This window comes from Nannospalax galili, unplaced genomic scaffold (assembly GCF_000622305.1).
Source record: "Nannospalax galili isolate Female #2095 unplaced genomic scaffold, S.galili_v1.0 scaffold247, whole genome shotgun sequence".
NCBI lineage: Eukaryota > Metazoa > Chordata > Mammalia > Rodentia > Spalacidae > Nannospalax > Nannospalax galili.
The window spans coordinates 653,983-668,920 of NW_008356952.1; the positions used below are offsets into that span (position 1 = coordinate 653,983).

Sequence of the window (14,938 nt, forward strand, 5' to 3'; positions counted from 1 at the left end):
GGCCTGGATTTCTCTCTGTAGACCAGACTTGAACTCAACAGTGATCTGCCTGCTTCTGCCTCCCAAGTGCTGGGATCAAAGGCGTGTACCACCATGGCTGGTAATCTTCTATGTTTTTAAGCTGCTGCCAATTTCTTGGTTCTCCTTTGCATCAAAGCTTTTTAAAGAATTGTCTGTTTACTGGGCTGGAGAGATGGCGTATTGATTAAGAGCACTGACTGCTCTTGCAGATGACCCAGGTTTGATTCCCAGTACCCACATGAAGGCTAACAACCATCTGTAACTCCAGTTCTAGGAAATCCAGTGCCCTCTTCTGACTTCCATGGGCAAGGCACAGCACATGCAGTCAATACATTCATACACATAAATTAAAAAAAAATTCTTTACTATCTCCAGCTCCCCTCTTGTCAAGTCTTTCACCTTTAACCAAGGTTTCTTTTTCACTGCATACCCATAAAGGTCAAGGTCAATAAAAACTGTAATACAACTTCACTTAAGGGTTAATTCTCAGATTTCATCATTTCAACTTACCTCCTTCATTTAATGTTACTCACTTCTTTCTTAAACTGTTGTCTTCACTTGGCTACCAGGGTTCACCTTTGGTTTTCCTTTGTTGTTTCCCAGTCCCTCTTTGTGCAGAAAATTGTTACTATAGACTTTGAATTGCTTGTCCTTAGAAGTCTTTCTGGCAAGATTGGTCTATGCCTGGAACTTATGTACTAGCAGTGCCATACACTGATATAAAACTTGCCCTAAATGATGAGAATGGCCCATTGTGTCCTAAACTATTTGTGGAAAGCATACTTTTGGGGAATCCAGAATCTTGATTATTCCTTATAAGATCCTGGACATTGATTCTCTAATGTGCTTCCTTGGAGATAGCACTCCATGTGTGTTGTCACAACTTGTAGTTGAAGCAATTACTGTGTTCTGTGTGACTCCTATTAGGGAAGTGCTTTTGGAAACTTGTACCAAGTTTCTTCCTGATTTTGCCCCATATGCCTCTTTCTGGTGCTAATTTATTTTCATCCTTTTATGTTATAAACTGTAACTGTGAATACAATGACATTGAGCCCTGTGAATCCTACTTAGTCATTAAACCTGGGGTTAGCTTATGCTTTCAGCGGACTCAGATCTTTTTCTCTTTCCTTTGGTACCTTTTCAGTTACCTTACCTCTGAGCTTTGGTACTACACTAATGCTTTCTGTATTTTCTGTATCTAAAGTCCATGAGTGTTTTTACTTAACATCAGCATTTCAGGTTCCAGAATTTATTTTATCTTTTATGATCCATAGTCAACATTTTGGAAATCTGCAAGGCAAAACGATTACATAGTATCAAAGTTGGCTAAAGTGATCTTATTTATTCTTGCTACTAGAAATTACATGATTTTTGTTTATTATTTATTTTGATGGTCTCCCAGTATTACTCATGCTGGGTTGAACATGTGATTGTCCTTCAGCCTCCCAGGTGCTGGGATCACAGATGTGCTTCACTCTGATTGATTCCACTATTTTAGACTTACTCTTGAAAACCAATTTTAAAAGTTATATGGAAATTTGGAAAAAGAAAGATTATCCAATGAAAAATTACATTTTGTAATTTAAAAATAATATAAGAAAGGAAGCAGTACCAAAATTTGTATATTAGCTCTAAATTTTAGATCATTGCAAAAGCTGCTGTCAATGTGAAGATTTATATTAACAAAAGGTTACTGATGTCACTAGCTTTTTTTTTTTTTTTTTTTTTTTTTTGGCCTTTTTTGAGAAAGAGTCTCCCTGTAGCCCCACCTGTCCTGGAACTCACTATGTAGACTAGGCTGCCCTTGAACTCACAGAGATCCTCCTGCCTCTGCCTCCTGAATGCTGGGATTAAAGGTGTGTGCCACCATGCCCGGTGTCACTAGCTTTTTAGTTGTGATTATAATTTATTTTTAGCATCCTCAGTTTTGGGTCTTTTTTTTTTTTTATCACAAATGAGATCCCCGATACCCTCTGCTAAGTTTTTGTTCAGTTTGAGTCAAATGAGTCTTTGTAGTAATACCTGACTTCATATGTGGTAGACAAGCACTCTACCCACTGAGCCAAATCCCCAGCCTTAAAAGTGATAATTTTTTTTCTAAAAAATTAAAAAATTACATTTATTTATGGGGGGGATGGTACAGGGGAGACAGAGAGGGAAGGAAGTGAATAAGAGTAAGAATGAATGAACCATGGTGCCAATGTGGAGGTCAGAGGACAACTTGTGGGAGTCTATTTTCTTTTCCATGTGCATATGGGGGATCAAACTCAGGTAGTCAGGCTTAGTGGCAAGCACCTTCACCTCTTGAGCCATCTCACTGGCCTGGACATGATAATTTTAAATGCAGGTCGTACAATTATCACTGTTGTCATCATCTCAAATATAGCTTAAATTTTGAATTTTTTGTAAGGAAACACTACTCAGAATTGAGGCTTTTCTTTGAAAAAGTTGTGGAAGTAGATGGTGGTAATGGTTGTACAATATTGTGACTATATCTCCTTAATACCATGAATTATATGCTTAAAGGATTTAAAAGATGTTTAAAATGACAAAGTTCAAGCCAGGCAGGGTAGTACGCATCTGTAGTCTCAGCACTTGGGAGGTGGAGGCAAGATGGTCAGGAGTTCCAGTTAATCCTTAGTGACCTAATGTGTTTGATGCTAGCTTGTGTGTGAAACCCTGAGTCAAAAAACCAAATAAAGTGAAATGAAACAGCAAATTTTATGTGTATTTTATCACATACAGAAATTAATTATTGTATGAAATTAGTTGATGGCTGAACTTTTTTGAAATTGTCAGACTAAGTAACACATGGCTGTAATAATCTTTTATAAGGAACATGCTATAGTAAAGATATTTAAAACATGTTAAAATGTTGTATTTTAAGCTGGGCATGGTGGCACATGCCTTTAATCTCAGCACTTGGTAGGCAGAGGCAGGCGGATATCTGTGAGATTGAGGCTAGCCTGGTCTACAAATGGAGTTCCAGGCCAGTTGGGGCAACATAGGGAGACCCTGTCTTAAAAAAAAAGAGAATTGTATTTATTTTTGTAGAAATTTAGGTAAAATTAAGTGAAGCAAATGAAATTACATTCATTTGCTTAAATTATGCTATCCTTTGAAAAACAAGAAAGATACTGGGCTACAGCTGTAGCTCATTTGGAGGAGTGATTGCCTAGCATGCACAAAGCCCTGAGTTCAATCCCTAGCATCCTATAAACTAGGTATGGTGGCACACACCTGTGATCCTAGTACTAGTGGATGGGGGCAGAAGAATCAGACGTTCAGTTTTGTTCTCAGCTACATAGTTAAGCTCATTGCCAGACTGGGCTACCTGAGGCCTTATCTCAGAAAAACAAAAGAACAGAGAAACAATCCTAAATGATGCAGAATATTTGTCTAAACAGGGCAAAAAAGCCCTGTATATCCAATAGTCTAAAATTTTAAAAAATTATTTATTTTTATTTTATGTGTATGAGTATATTTTCTGCATGTTTGTAAGACACATATCTCTACACATATTCCTGTATAGCTGATAGTCTAAAAAATTAAAAAAAATTTATTATTTTTATTTTATGTGTATGAGTGTATTGCCTGCATGTATATGAGTGCACCCGTGTCATGCAATGCCGTGGAAGTCAGAAGAGGGCCTTGGACTCCCCTGGAACTGGAGCTGAGCCAAGGACGGCTTGCAGCCACCATGTGGGTGCTGGGAATTGAACCCGGGTCCTCTGCAAGAGTAGTCAGTGCTCCCAACCACTGAGCTATCTCTCCAGCCTCATTGATAGTCTAAAATTTTTAAAAATTTATTATTTTTATTTTACGTGTATGAGTGTATTGTCTGCATGTATGTAAGTGAAGTGCATCTGTGTCTTGTAATGCCCGTGGAGGTCAGAAGAGGTCCTCAGATCTCCTGGATCTGCAGTTACATATGTTTATTAACTGACATGTGGGTGCTGGGATTCAAACCCACATCCTTTGCAAGAGCAGCCAGTGCTCTTAACCACTGAGCCATCTCTCCAGTTTCCTAAAATTATTTTTTTATAGGTACATAGAAAAATCCCTGGAAGGAGGCACAATGAATAGAGTAACATTTGTTCTGGGCAGGAGGGCAGGATGACTAGGTTCACAGGTGGGAATAATATCATGGTATCTGTGTGTTACCCATTGAAGCATTCTAAATATGAAATGTACTGATTCTAGTCTCTCGTGTCAATACAACTATACCATTTCTGTGTGCGCTTTTTTACAGGGTGGAAAACGTCATTGATGTTGGTTTGAAAATGAATATGCTACTTAAATTTTTTTTTTTTAAGGAATTGATTATGGATTAAGTTTACCACTTGGGGAAGACTATGAACGGAAGAAACATAAATTAAAAGAAGAATTGAGGCAAGATTATAGACGCTATCTTACTCAGGTAATGAATCTCGTTAATGAGTTGTGTTTTATCTGTTAGAGATTTATTCCTTAAATTTATTTTTGTAAAGTATTGGGTCATATGTGATACCTGGCCAAGTAATACAGTCAAAGGTAATTCTTGATAGAAAAAAGTAGTTCTGAGCACTTGTGCCATGGAATAACAGACTCTTTGTGGAGCTCAGTGGTAGAATGTATGTTTCCTATGTATAAGACTTGGGGTTTGAGCTCCAGCAAAGGAGGGCTTTTTACTAGGGAAGTGGGCTTTAATATTAAATGAATTGTTAAATTCTAGTTATGTTGTCTGTAAAGTTATCATGGTCTAAAGGAGCATATAGTCTTAAAATTACATGCTGGATTCTAATTTTTTCTTATGTGATAAACATAAATTTTCACTTAACACATTTATTAACTACTATGTTAAGTCAGTTTCTCCATTGCTATGACAAAAGTACCAGAGAGAAACAGTGTAAGAGATAAAAGATTTATCTTGGTTCCTGTTTTTAGAGATTTCCCTCGTCTTAGGTAACTCCATTGCTGTGGGTAAGACTGAAACATCATGAAGTAAAGTATTCAGAACAAAGTTACATATATCATGACAGCCAGGAAACAGAGCTCTAGACAGGAAGGGGCTGGGGACAAGATATAGCCCCTAACGACATATCCCAAGTTACCTGTTTCCTTTAGCAAGGGTCTACCAACTGAAGTTTCCAACACTTTCCAAAATAACGTCACTAGCTGGAGATCAGGCCTTCAACACAGGAGCTAATGGGGCTTCATAGTTAACCTTAACAACCTCTGAAATCTTTGCTTTATGATTTAATGTTTTATCTTGTAGAACCCTTAGTTTTAGGTAATTTTATCAAATTACATAATAAACTGTATGGCTTTTTTGTAAGTTTTAGAATGCAGTTTTCATTTTTAGGCTAGAAAATATTTTAATCATGCTGTTTTTAGTCATCCACAGTACTCTTGGTTTTCCCTTGCTTTATAATTGTTTAAATGGTCTCTAACTGTGACTTACTCTTGGAAAGAATGGACTTTGACTGAATACATCTTATCCATGGTTTGTTTCTCTTGACTTTAGGGCATTACACAAGCAAAAAGAAAGGTAGGCTTGCCTGCATAATGTTCTCTTTTAGTTTGGTTATTTTAAAGATGTAATCGCTTACAATCATTTATTTATACTTATGATTCAGATCAAGTAGAAAAACAGCTTCATTTGTATTTTGAGACTTTTAAAATGGTACCTGTTGTATCTTTCTTTGCCTTTGGAAAGATGACAGCCCATACCTTTCCTATTCATGCAGTCATTGCTTTTGATTCCTGCCTTGCATTTGTTTTTGTTGCTTTCTTTATAACTATTTTGCAACTATTGTAACTCTGTTTTCAGTTTGCCAGTTTTTGTTTCCCAATTTATGCTAGTTACAAGATTAAGATTATAGTCAAGATACTTGAAAATGTTTTGAAACATGTACTGTCAGGATTTGGATGACTCATATTTTTGCATTAAAACCAGCTGATGACATTTGTTAATTTGTGTTGAAAAGCAAAGGAAACAACTAGTTTTACAAAACTTTTAAAAAGGAATACCACACATTGTTTGACCATTCAAATAACATTAAAAAACACTTCCATTTAACTAACATTTAAAAAACACTCATCAAGTTGAATTTGGTATGAATGCTATCTTCAAGAGGCCTAGTATTCATTCAAATCAGAAAGTGGTAACTATAAGAAATCACAATCAGGGAAGACCCCATAGTGAGAGATGTTATTTTGTAAGGCATTACAGGATAGGTAGAATGTAGATATTCAAAAGGAAAAATAGAAGAGAAAGCTTTTCAAATAGACTATAGACTGAAGAAAGACTTGGAGGTTCACTTGAATGAAGTATACTGGGTTTATCAGCTTGACTAGATCAAAAAGCACAGAGAGTATTGAGAAATAATGGTATAAATAGGATTAGGTTAAAAGCAGTCTATGGGGCTGGAGAGATGGCACTGTCTACTTTTGTTGAGGACCTAGGTTTGATTCCCAGCACCACATAGTGGCTAATAACGGCCTGTAACTCCAGTTCTAGGGGATCTGGCACCCTCTTCTGACCTCTGTGGGCATTGCATGACATGGGTGCACTTACATGAAGGCAATACACATACACATAAAATAAAAATAATAAATAAACCAGGCATGATGGCACATACCTGTAGTCCCAGCACTTGGGAGGCAGAGGCAGGTAGATCTCTGTGAGGTCAAGGCCAGCCTGGTCTACGTAGTGAGTTCCAGGCCAGCTGGGCTACAGGAAGACCCTGTCTCAAAAAGACCAAAAAAAAAAAAAAAAAAAAAAAAAAGGTAAAAAAAAAAGTCTGCGTGATAGGCAGTGAAGCAATACACTTCCTTCACTACCTGTGAAGAGCAGAACTGTGGTTTAGAATAGTTACTTGTGCTTGTTTGAGACTCTATCTTAAATTACTTCTACATCTTCTTATCTGAACTTGTACTAAATCTCAGTCCATTCCCCATGATGCTTTCCAGAATGATCCTATGCCTGATTTAAATATATCAGTGCCTCCTCACTAACTTTTGAGTAAAAATTTAAATTCCTTAGCTTGACACATCTTCATGTTCTAGCCTGACTTCCTAGGCTTGTACCTCATGTCTTCTCCTTCTCCACCTTAGTTAATAAGGATTATGTGAGCTCTTCCTCTGTATCTACTATTTTCAGTTATGGATTTTGTATTCTTAGGTCTAAGATTAGAAACAAAAATGATGGGGGTGGAGTGTGCATCTCAGAAAAATGTGATTTTGATGTGTGAGACCTCGCTACCACAGGTAGAAGAAGGTGCTGAAGGTCAAAGAAAGAAAGGCAGATCCAGGATTGTACAAAGTACAGTTTATTAGATCCCAAGCCATGTCTTATGCAGCAGCAAGGCAGGAAGAAAAGGGTTTATATGCAAGGCTAGTGAAAGTGGACCATGGATAACCAGCCTTTCTCAAAAATAACTGAAATGTCCAACATCAGTTAAGAAACAATCTGGGGACTAGAGATGTAGCCCAGTGGCACAGTATTTGCCTTTTATGAATAAGGCTCTAGGCTCTATCTTTACACCACAAAAAAAGAAAAGAAACAGTCTGCGTGGCAGCAGGCGCAGCACATTCTGCTTGTTTACCTAAACAACTTTATTTGTACCAAAGGCCTTGGGATGAATTCCAGGGCTGCCTGATGAGCACAATAGCAATCACAACAAAGATGGCTGTGGTTGTGTCAAGTTGAATAGTCAAAAGAGGACATGAAAAGAAAAAAGTAAAAGTGATACGGGGAGCAAAAACTCTTCACATTTAGGAGACTGAAGGAGTTACTTTTGTGATAGATTAGACTTATAGTGAGATAGAGGAGTAGCATTTCCTTAAAACAAGAGAGGCAGCCTTTAGATAGCATTTGAGGAAATGGGAGTTAAAGGGGGAAGCTAGAGAATTACATAGGATATGGAAAATAAGTTATAGCTTCCTGGATCCCTGGGGTTAATATGATATCCAGAGTCCACTGTTGGGTTTCTTGTGGCTTCCAGACTTATACATTGCATGGATACTTAAACAAAAAACCAACCAAACAAAAAAGCCAAGCATGTTGGCACACAAGTATATTCCTATCACACAAGAGAGGGAGAAGGATCAGGAATTCAAGGCCATTCTTAGCTACATAGTAATTTTGAGGGCTACTTGAGCTACATGAAACCCTGCCTAAAACAAAACAAAAGAAAAAAAAGGGGCGAGGGGAAGCAAGGGAGAAAGGAAAGGAAGAAGAGAAGAAAAAGAAGGAAGGGAGGGAGGAAAGAAAGAAGGAAAAAGGACAAACACTGGCTATGGTGGCATACACTCATAATCTTAACTTAGGGATGCTGAAAGAAGGATTGCTGCAGGTTTAGGGCCAGTCCGAATTACAGGAGAAAACCCTGTCTTAAAAAAGAAAACGCCCCCCCCCCTAAAAAAAAGCCAGGTGTGGTTGCCCATGCCTTTAACCTCAGCACTCAGGGAGACAGAGGCAGGCGGATCTCTGTGAGTTCAAGGTCAGCCTGTTCTATATAGTGAGTTCCAGGACAGCTGGGGCTACAGGGAGACCCTGTCTCAAAAAGACCAAAAAAAAAAAAAAAAAAAAAAAAAAAAAAAAAAAAGAAAGAAAGAAAACAGGCTGGAGAAATAAATGGCTCAGTGGTTAAGAAAACTGACTATTCTTGCAGAGAACGTGGGTTCGATTCCTAGCACCAACATGGCAGCTAACAACCATCTGTAACTCCAGTTCCAGGCGGTCCAACACCCTCTTCTGACCTCCACAGGTGTTGCACAACATGGGTCTATCTACCTTCATGCAGGGATTATACTCTTACACATAAAATAAATAGATAAATAAGATATTGAAAAAACCAAGAAACCCCTAAAACGAACAACAACAAAAAAGATCAATTTATCTTTGCCAAAAAGAGCCACTAGAACAAATACCATTTTCTTTCTAGTTTTTGGAAGGATGCTTGTCTATATCTACAATGCAGACAGAACAATTTTTATATTGAAGCAGTACATTAATTTCACTAGTCCAGAGCTGTTTTCTGAATCTTAAACTTTCTGTTTTGCTGCTTGTTGTTTTCATTTCAATGTAGTACAGATATCATGCATGTTAAGAACATCTTGGAATATGATTGAAAGAGAACTCAAGATGTTTATTTTTGCACTCTTATGCCCTATGATGCTTACACTCTTTAGCTTCTTCTTTTTATTCCTTTATTAATTTATTTTGATTAAAATATTAGAATCTAACATACTGTTGAGTTCCAAATGTATGAAAGGATTTGGATATAACAATAATCATTCAATATTTACTAAACAAATAAAATTCAAGTTTTTTTTTTTGCCAGTTATGGTGGTGCATACTTTTAATCCTAGCACTTAGGAGGCATAGGCAGGCAGATCTCTAAATTTGAGGCCAGTCTGTTCTACATGAGGAGTTCCAGGACAGCTAGAGCTACATAGTTAGACCTGGTGTTAATAAATAAAAAAAATTAATTTTTTTTGTAAAGCTTATTTTTTTCCATTTTATTAAGAATTTCAGATATTATTCTAAGCCTGTCTTGGGACTGAGGGATTATAATGGTCAATAAGGATTTATAATGGTCAGTTGAGGGTTGAAATGACTTTTTGTTGTTCTTTTATAATTCTACAAAGTGATTAGTTTATAGTGTATCTCGATATATGGGATAAGCAGGGTTAAGGATCTAGTCAGTCATTTGTCTTGTTTCTTTTCACAAAGAAGCTTACTAGAGTTTCATAAGCCAACTGTCCTAGTTTGTTTCTCCATTGCTGTGACAAAGTGCTCTGACCACTACCAACTTGGGGAGGAAAGGGTTTATTCAGCTTACATCTTCTGGGTCACAGTTCATTAGGGAGCCCAAGGTAGGAACTCAGAGCACGAACCTGGAGGCTGGAGCACAGGCCATGGAGGATCGCCGCTTACTGGCTTGCTCCCCTGGCCCCTGCTCAGTCTGCTTTCTTATGCAACACGGGCCCACCTGCCCGGGGTGGTACCACCTACAGTGGGCTGGGCCCTCCCATATCACTCAACAATCAAGAAGGTGCTCCATGGACATGGCCACCTGCCAGTCCAATGAAGGCAATTCCCCAATTGAGGCTCCCTCAACCCAGGTGTGTCAAGTTGACTCTAAAGCGATCCAGCACACCAACTTTTTTAGTTGTAGCACAACTAATTTGTAAGTGTAGATTTGATGAAACTTTATTGTAATGACTTTATTAATTCTATATACAGTGTGTTCTAATATATTCAATGTTTGAATATAATGACATTGTAGAAGATAGTACATTATATTATAGTTACTTGTTTATATGTATGTTTTGTTAATAACTAATCGGACTAGAGGGAACAAAAGTTTATCATTGTTTCCTTATCTCTTATATATCTGGAAAGTATTCACTGTTCAATAATTATTTAATCAATTCATGAAAGGGATCTAGATAGACTAACACATTTTGATTTAGTTTTAATAATGTAGTGTTGAAGATCATATTTCCTCTTTTATGGTGAAGAAACTGAGGCAGAGACATAAAGTGATTTATTTCAGCTTATTTGACTACTAAGTGGTAGTATTGGAAGTTGGGGATTTTTGTTTTACTATCTTTTATTTCTTTCTTTGTTTTATGTGTATGACTATTTTGCCTGCATATATCTGTATTGTGCAGTGTCCATGGAGGTCAGAAGAGGGTCTTGGCTCCCACAGAACTGGAGTAACAGAATGTTGTTAGCCACCATGTGGGTGCTGGGAACTGAACACTGGTCCTCTGAAGAGCAGCCAGTGCTCTTAAACCATCTTTCCAGCCCCTTTACTATCTTTTTATTTGTTTTAAAGTATTGAAGAAATTTTTACATTTTATATCCTTTTTGATCTTTATACTAACTTGGTAGGCAGGCAGGGCAGGTGTCCTCACTTTATGGAAGAAATTGTATCAGAAAAGTTAACCAATTGTCAGTGTTATGACTTGTAAGCGTGGGGGCTAGTTGTAGAAGCTGGGTCTCCAGGTCTGTGGTATCCCAGGCTAATGCATTACTATACTGCCTCACTTAAATTCTTAATGAACATGAATGGAGAGACAAAGAAACAGTATTCACAGTTTAGGCTTTTGGGCTTGTGTAGATGTTTGCTTATATAACTGCAGCAAAAATAGGAAAAAACATTGCAAGCATTCATAAAGATATTTGTGTTAAAATTTTACCTTTTCAAAAGACCAGTAAAGCATTGAGAATGAAGAATGCATTTCTAGAAGAGGAATATAAATTGGAAAAGTTCTCTTTTGCATGCTTTCAAAAGATACACATGTATTATAAATGAAAGTTAAAGCTTGAGTCTTTGTTTCAGGGAGTTGGTGATTGAAGAAAATTCTTTTTTAAATCACTTTTGGTATGCTTTCTAGATTTATAGTCTCTGACTTAATTTCCATTTCATTCTTTTGCTGTGCATAATGTAACAGTTTAGAATATAGAATGTAAAGACATTTATGAAGCATTTTAAAAGGCAATTAGCTAATATATATTTTTAATGTGTGTGTATATATACAGAAAAATTTTCTATCCGCGGGTGAAACAGACCCATCTACTCTGGGAGTTTCCCTTCCTATTGGTGAGAGGCTATCTGCCAAGGTAGGTGGATAGGAGTAGTTACATGGGTAGGAGTTTCCCAAGGCTTCAGAATCAGGAGAGAACCTACTTATAATTTTAGTGTGTATAGCAGATTACATGATTTTTTTTAATCTATGGAGTTTCTAAGTTGTGGTAATTGAAAATGATTTTTGAACATTATAATCATATGTGATATATTTAGTTGATGTGTTGATTCTTTTGTTCTATTTGATTTACTTAATTGACTATTCAGAATTTATGTTTTCAGTACTGATTTCTGAGCCACAGTTTAATGCTTTGTGATTTAGTTATCAGCGACGTGATTGGATGTGAACGAATAAAGAGCTTTTTTGTGTGTGTTGGATGAGGTAGGGGCTATTTGAATGTGTGTTTCTGTCACTCCACAAATTTTTACTTTTTAAGACATGATAGTGAAATTAAATAGTACGTGAGGCAAAATGGACAGTTAATATTCAAAAAGAAGACCTAGATTTGTAATACTCCTTTAAAATTGTGTTGTTTCTATGACATTGAAAATGTTAGGATTTGAGACAATTTCCTAATATAATATATTTGCATTTCAACAGAATATTTCTATTATAGTTATTTTTCTGTCCATATAATTTATTCTTTTGTGTTTAAAATATGAGAGTTCTTCTTTAACCTAGTCAAGAAAAATGGTTAAAATGTCAAGTCATTTGGAGATGGGCTCGGGGACTAGGGGAGGGAGGTGTCCCTGAAAAGTGATGAAGAAAGGTAACTGTGTTTCTTTGGGAATCTGCCAGACCTCCTGGCAAACACATTTATCATCTTTACTAGCTGGAGGATTTATCTATAAATGCCTTTAGATAATGCAACTGATTCGTCTAGGATTGCCATTGCTAAATAGACCTGCAGTCTGTGGGTTTGTAGGGGCATAGCTCTTTGGAAAATGTCATCTCTACTGCAATATAAAGTGGAGATTTTTCATCTGGGCCTGGTGGTACAGGTCTATAATCCTAGCTACTCAGGAGGCTAAGGCAGAAGGACTGCAAATGTAAGGCCTGGACTACTGAGTGAGTTCAAGGCAAGTCTACATAACTTAGTGAGACCTTGTCTCAAAATAAAATGTAAAAAGAAGGATGGGGATGTAATTCAGTGGTTGAGCACTTTGCCAGCATGGACGAGGCTCTGGGTTTTATTTTCAATACTGAAAAAGAAAAAGAAGAATTGAGATGTTTCATCACGAGAGTAGCTCCATTCTATTGTGATGTCATATGTTAATGTACCAAAAAGTAGTTATTCATGTGTCTTTGCATTTGGCCAAAGAGATCTGGGGAGCCAAGTGGTGATCAGACCTTTTCCTACTCATAGTAATTACTTCTTTCCTTTGAAATTATTAATAAATTTGATTTAGGGTTAGAGCACTGATTTGCATGATTCTGATTTGACATTAGGGGGCTTTTTTTTTTTTTTAAAGTTGAAGTTAATATTGCCTTGTGATTTCTGTTTTAAGGAAAGGTTGAGACTTGAACGCAACAAAGAATATAATCAATTTCTCAGGGGTAAGGAAGAATTCACTGAAAAGGTCAGACAGGTAGAAAAGGATACTGAGGTATGTTTTGCTTTTAAAGTACTTTTTAATACCACTGGCTGCATATTTTGTATTTGTGTATATGTGTGTGTGAATGTGTATATGTGTATGGGTACGTGTGTGCAGATATGCCTCCTGCATGTGGAGGCCCAAAATTGGCACTTGGCCTTCCTCTGTTGCTCTGTTCTCTGTTTTTTGAGGTGGAGTCTCTTGCTGATCCAGGAACTGGCACTTGACAGTTTGGGCTAATTTAGCTAGCTAGCTTTCACCAGAGATACCCTGTCTCTGCTTCCCTAGTTCTGAGATTACAGGCTGCTGGCACATCTGTCTGGTTTTTACTTGGGTTGGGGATCTAGCAAGTGCTTTATCCTCTGATCCATCTTCCCGGCCCCTTGAATGTTTTTTATTTCTCAAAAAAACAATATAATGTATTTAACTCTTGCTTTTTGTTTCTTTTTTAAAAAATTTAAACATTTGAAAAATTAAGCCAAATGAAAACAAACTCATAGTATTTAAATATTTAGTTTTGGAAATTCTTTTGTCCCATATTGAAAAACTTACTGTAAAAAAAAATTTTTTTTTTTGTCTTTTTGAGACAGCGTCTCCCCGTAGCCCCAGCTGTCCTGGAACTCACTATGTAGACGAGGCTGGCCTTGAACTCACAGAGATCCAACTGCCTCTGCCTCCCATGTGCTGGGATTAAAGGCATGCACCACCATGCCCAGCTCTATAAAAATTTTTGATTTGGAAAATTTAATAGAAAGCAACCATGTTAAATGATTTAATTTAATTTTAATCATCATAATTATTATTACTATTATTATTATTAATATTATTGAGACAAGGTCTTGCTATACAGCCCAGGCTGGTTTGGAAATAGGCTAGCCTCAAATTTGCATCAGTCCTCCTGCCTTTGCCTCCCACATACTATGATTATGTGTGTGCCCCACTATCCCTAGTTCGTTTGTTTTTTTTAAAGTGATTTTTAGAATATTGACAGTTGGGAGATGAGAGATGGCTTAGAGGTTAAAAGCATTTACTGCCCTTCCAGAGGACCCAAGTTCAGTTCTCAGTATCCACATGATAGCCAGCACCCATTCTTAACACCAGTTCCAAGGAATCTGATGCCCTCTTCTGGCCTCTCTAGGCACCAGGCCTACATGGTACATTTGCATACATGCAAGCAAAACACTCACACACATAAAAATAAATAAAATATTTAAAAATATTAACAGTTTCTAGGTATGATGTGTATATCATATATGCTATATGTATATCATATAATTATTTGCTAAGGACTAAAAGTTAAAAATGAATGATGGACTATCTAATAGAAAAACATTTACACATGAACACACATACTATATACACACACACAAACACACACACACACACTTTCCTGCACTAAATTTAAAGCTGTTTGATATTACAGTTTACCACCTTTATGTTGAGAAAGAATTTAATTTGAAATAATTTTAAGTACATGTAAATGTTAAAATATGTCTAATACATTTTGGCATAGGAACTTGCAATTTAGTTCAAGTTGTTTATATAGCTGCTTACATAATTTACTATTGCTTGTCTATGTTTAATGTTTTATCGCAAAATAAATTTCTTTGATGTTTTTCCAAAGAAAAGATACTTAATGACTTTTTTGATTAAATATCAGAGTTGACATTATAAAAATGTAATATGATTTGAGACTTTGTTACATGATATAATGTCCCATTAAGATTTATTCCTTT

General features: G+C 36.6%; 1 protein-coding gene across 7 annotated transcripts in view; it reads left to right on the plus strand.

Annotated features, from left to right (window-relative positions):
- Window positions 1-14,938, plus strand: part of Cspp1 (centrosome and spindle pole associated protein 1) — a 137,805-nt gene that overhangs the window by 22,471 nt on the left and 100,396 nt on the right. For 5 of the 7 annotated variants that reach the window (XR_003847255.1, XM_029557006.1, XM_029557007.1 and 2 more), the window contains 4 exons: window positions 4,338-4,441; window positions 5,528-5,551; window positions 11,561-11,641; window positions 13,116-13,214. Coding sequence is in view for 6 of the 7 variants with exons in the window: in XM_029557006.1 (XP_029412866.1) it covers window positions 4,338-4,441; window positions 5,528-5,551; window positions 11,561-11,641; window positions 13,116-13,214 (308 nt within the window). In the remaining variant the exon portion in view is untranslated. The remainder of the gene's footprint in view (window positions 1-4,337; window positions 4,442-5,527; window positions 5,552-11,560; window positions 11,642-13,115; window positions 13,215-14,938) is intronic. The other 2 variants (XM_017794788.2, XM_029557008.1) reach the window with 2 other exon arrangements.